Source organism: Agrilus planipennis, unplaced genomic scaffold, assembly GCF_000699045.2.
Source record: "Agrilus planipennis isolate EAB-ADULT unplaced genomic scaffold, Apla_2.0 scaffold7, whole genome shotgun sequence".
NCBI classification, from domain to species: Eukaryota; Metazoa; Arthropoda; class Insecta; order Coleoptera; family Buprestidae; genus Agrilus; species Agrilus planipennis.
In genome coordinates, this window is record NW_020439340.1 from 2,986,785 (window position 1) to 2,989,660 (window position 2,876).

At 37.9% G+C, this 2,876-nt stretch overlaps 2 protein-coding genes across 4 annotated transcripts in view; one reads left to right on the top strand and one right to left on the bottom strand.

The window, feature by feature from the left end:
• The window catches only part of LOC108737643 (protein Skeletor, isoforms B/C), a 41,911-nt gene that overhangs the window by 14,694 nt on the left and 24,341 nt on the right, over positions 1-2,876 (bottom strand). The window contains exon 3 of the mRNA XM_025978747.1: positions 389-601. Coding sequence (XP_025834532.1) covers positions 389-601 — 213 coding nt within the window. The remainder of the gene's footprint in view (positions 1-388; positions 602-2,876) is intronic.
• LOC108737683 (complexin) overlaps positions 1-2,876 on the top strand; it is a 314,656-nt gene that overhangs the window by 8,662 nt on the left and 303,118 nt on the right. The window lies entirely within an intron of this gene.

Here is a 2,876-nt window from a genome sequence, read left to right on the forward strand (position 1 = left end):
GCGCTGATGAGATCCAAAAAGATCGAAATCGCGATCCGCGTCTGGCAGTTTCGACAGAATACAGACCACTTCGAATTATTTTGTTCGATTATGGTAACGTGCCTATCACGTTGAGGTGAGCTACGCCGGGATTCGTTTCAACAAGTAGATATCCATATTTTTAAATGGACCTTGTTGGAGCATACGTAATTTTAAAATGTAGCATCGTACTACAGATGGCGCACACCACGCCATTTGTAGTATTTTCTTGTCGTGTTTTCATGGGGGTAATAGCAGTTGAAAAAGTTGAACAAAAAAAGTATCCAAATTCAGGTCTTTCTTCTACCATTTATCCAGGGGAAATTTGAATATCGTGAAGTAGTGTTCAAAAATGAGAATCAGCGTTCACACAAAACTAGATATTTATTATGTAGACTTACAGAGAATTCTTCGCACCAAATGGACAGCCATTTTATGTTACCCAGTGTTTTCCCTTCTGGCAATGTAAGAGTGATACTTTCCCCGTTATATCTTCGTAATTTGTCGGGTCGTCCATGTTCGTCTCTTAATTTGTAACCTGCACTGCTCGGTACTTTCGTGTCACCCACGAAGAAGAATGCCGCTGAAATTATAAAAAAAAAAAAATTGGTGAACGGAGAACCCTTGAAAAGGTCAAGTAAAGTTTGCTGTCTGTCGGTGTTTATTAATTATAATATCATCAAGTCTTAACTGCACGGTTAAAATAACATCTCGAAATTTAATTGAAGGTAATCAATCTCAAAATGGTTTTTGATTTCAAGGATCTTTTGTAATTATTATATGTACTAGAATTTTATCCGTATGTTAGGTTCGCATGTCTCCACTAGTGTATATCAACTAAATGTGTTTGTTATTTATATTATTTACTATTGGATAGTTTGGAACCTAAGCAAAACAAAGAAACTTTTGAAATTTCTANTCATTTTAATTATGATATATAACGTTAATATCTAATTCCAGTAGGTACTACATCATATTGCATCCACCTACCCTCTTCTTATATAAAAATTCTGTATGGCACACTACGTAGAATCGACCATTGACAGTTACTGACAATATCTTTTGGTATTAGGTGTTACGTACGTTCAATAGCAACGGATAACAATCTTTCCTTATCTGATATAGCGTCAACTATTATTGAGGAAGGGTTTTGCTTTAGTAATAGGTACGTGTCCAAATTGCGCTCTTCAAAAACAGAACACGTAAGTCGAGGATCGTAAATGTTCGACTTCCATAATGTTCTTCTGCTCAGCAGATTCTCACCCTCTGTGCTGCAACTTTTAAAAAGGTGTTTGCGATGGAAAACGAAGTGTTCAATTACAAATTTAAATTTCGACCCCTCAGTAAGCTAATTGATTTCAAAATGGATGTCTACAACGTCTTATAAAACAAGTTGTTTACATAATGATCGATTAGATTGTATACAGGGTGTAAACATTGCTATCCATCATCATAAGGTCGTCAGTCCTAAGACTGGTTGGACACGCATCTCCACTCTTTCCTATCCTGAGCTAATCTTTACATTTTCCTAAAACTAGAATAACCCACATCCTTAACTATTTGTGAACAGTAATGTAATCTAGGTCTACCTCTATCCCTTCTGACTTCTGTTTCTGCTTCTAATATGTCTTTGACTAGACCTTCATGCCTGAGAAGGTGTCCTACTAACCTATCTTGCCTGTTTCCCATTGACTTCCCGGGAGTCCTCTATTCTCCTATTCTTTCTAATACCTCTTCATTTCTAACCTTATCTATCCACGGTATCCTCATCATTCGCCTGTAACCCTACATTTCGAACGCTTCTAACCTTTTCTTTTCCACCGCGCCTAGTGTCTATGTTTCGCACCCGTACAGCGCCGTGCTCCAAACATACACCTTTAACAACCTTTTTCGAATTTCTAAATTAATCGTTCGCGAGCATAGAAATGACTTCTTTTTATTGAAGGGGGCTCGACCCTGCACTATCCTCTGCTTTATATCCCTACTACTCCTTTCGTCCTGACTTATTTGACTTCCTAGATAGCTAAATTGAGCCACTTCTTCTAATTTTTCTTCTCCTATTTTTATATTCGCTCTTTCTCTACTTTTTCTTCCCTTGCATACCAGTATTTTTGTTTTATTTTTATTTATTTTCATACAGTACTGTTGTCAATACCGCTTCCATTTTATTTAAAGCTATCTCTAACTCCTCCTTGGTAGATGCTAATACTGCTATGTCATCTGCAAATCTAAGCATACTAATCTTTTGCCCTTGCACGTCTATCCCTACAGTTGTACTGTCTTTAATGATGTATTATTGCCCCAGCATTTCTCTAAGTTATCCGAGAAAACCACAGAAGAACTTGGACCAAGGCAGACGGACCCGGAATCGAACCGGCGTCCTCCCGAATGTTAAGCAATGGTCTAGACCTCTAGGCCATGCCGCTCGGTTAGAGGTTTAGACCATTGCTTATCTTTCGGGACAACTGCAGCTCGATTCCGGATCCGTTTGCCTGGGCCTAGTACTTCTGTGGTTTCCTTGGATCATTTCGGATCATGCTAATGTTGAAGCAGTAATAATATTGTATTCTACAGATAATCTTAAGCTTCGTTCTGTCTTCATTTCATCCGTTCCCACAACTCCCAAAAGGAAGCTGAAGAGGGCATTCCGCCCGACCCACCAGAATTAGTAGTAGATGGGAATCAGGCAAAAGTTTTTTTTTTAGAGGACAGACGATAGGCGCGATAGGAGAACGTTGTTTTCTTTAAAATTAATTCTAATAAAAAAGTTAGATCTGGTTCGTCATATTATTTCATTCTTGTTCTGTTTTTAATGTCTTGCTTACTTTGAATTGAAAATATGTTCTCAGAACTATGCT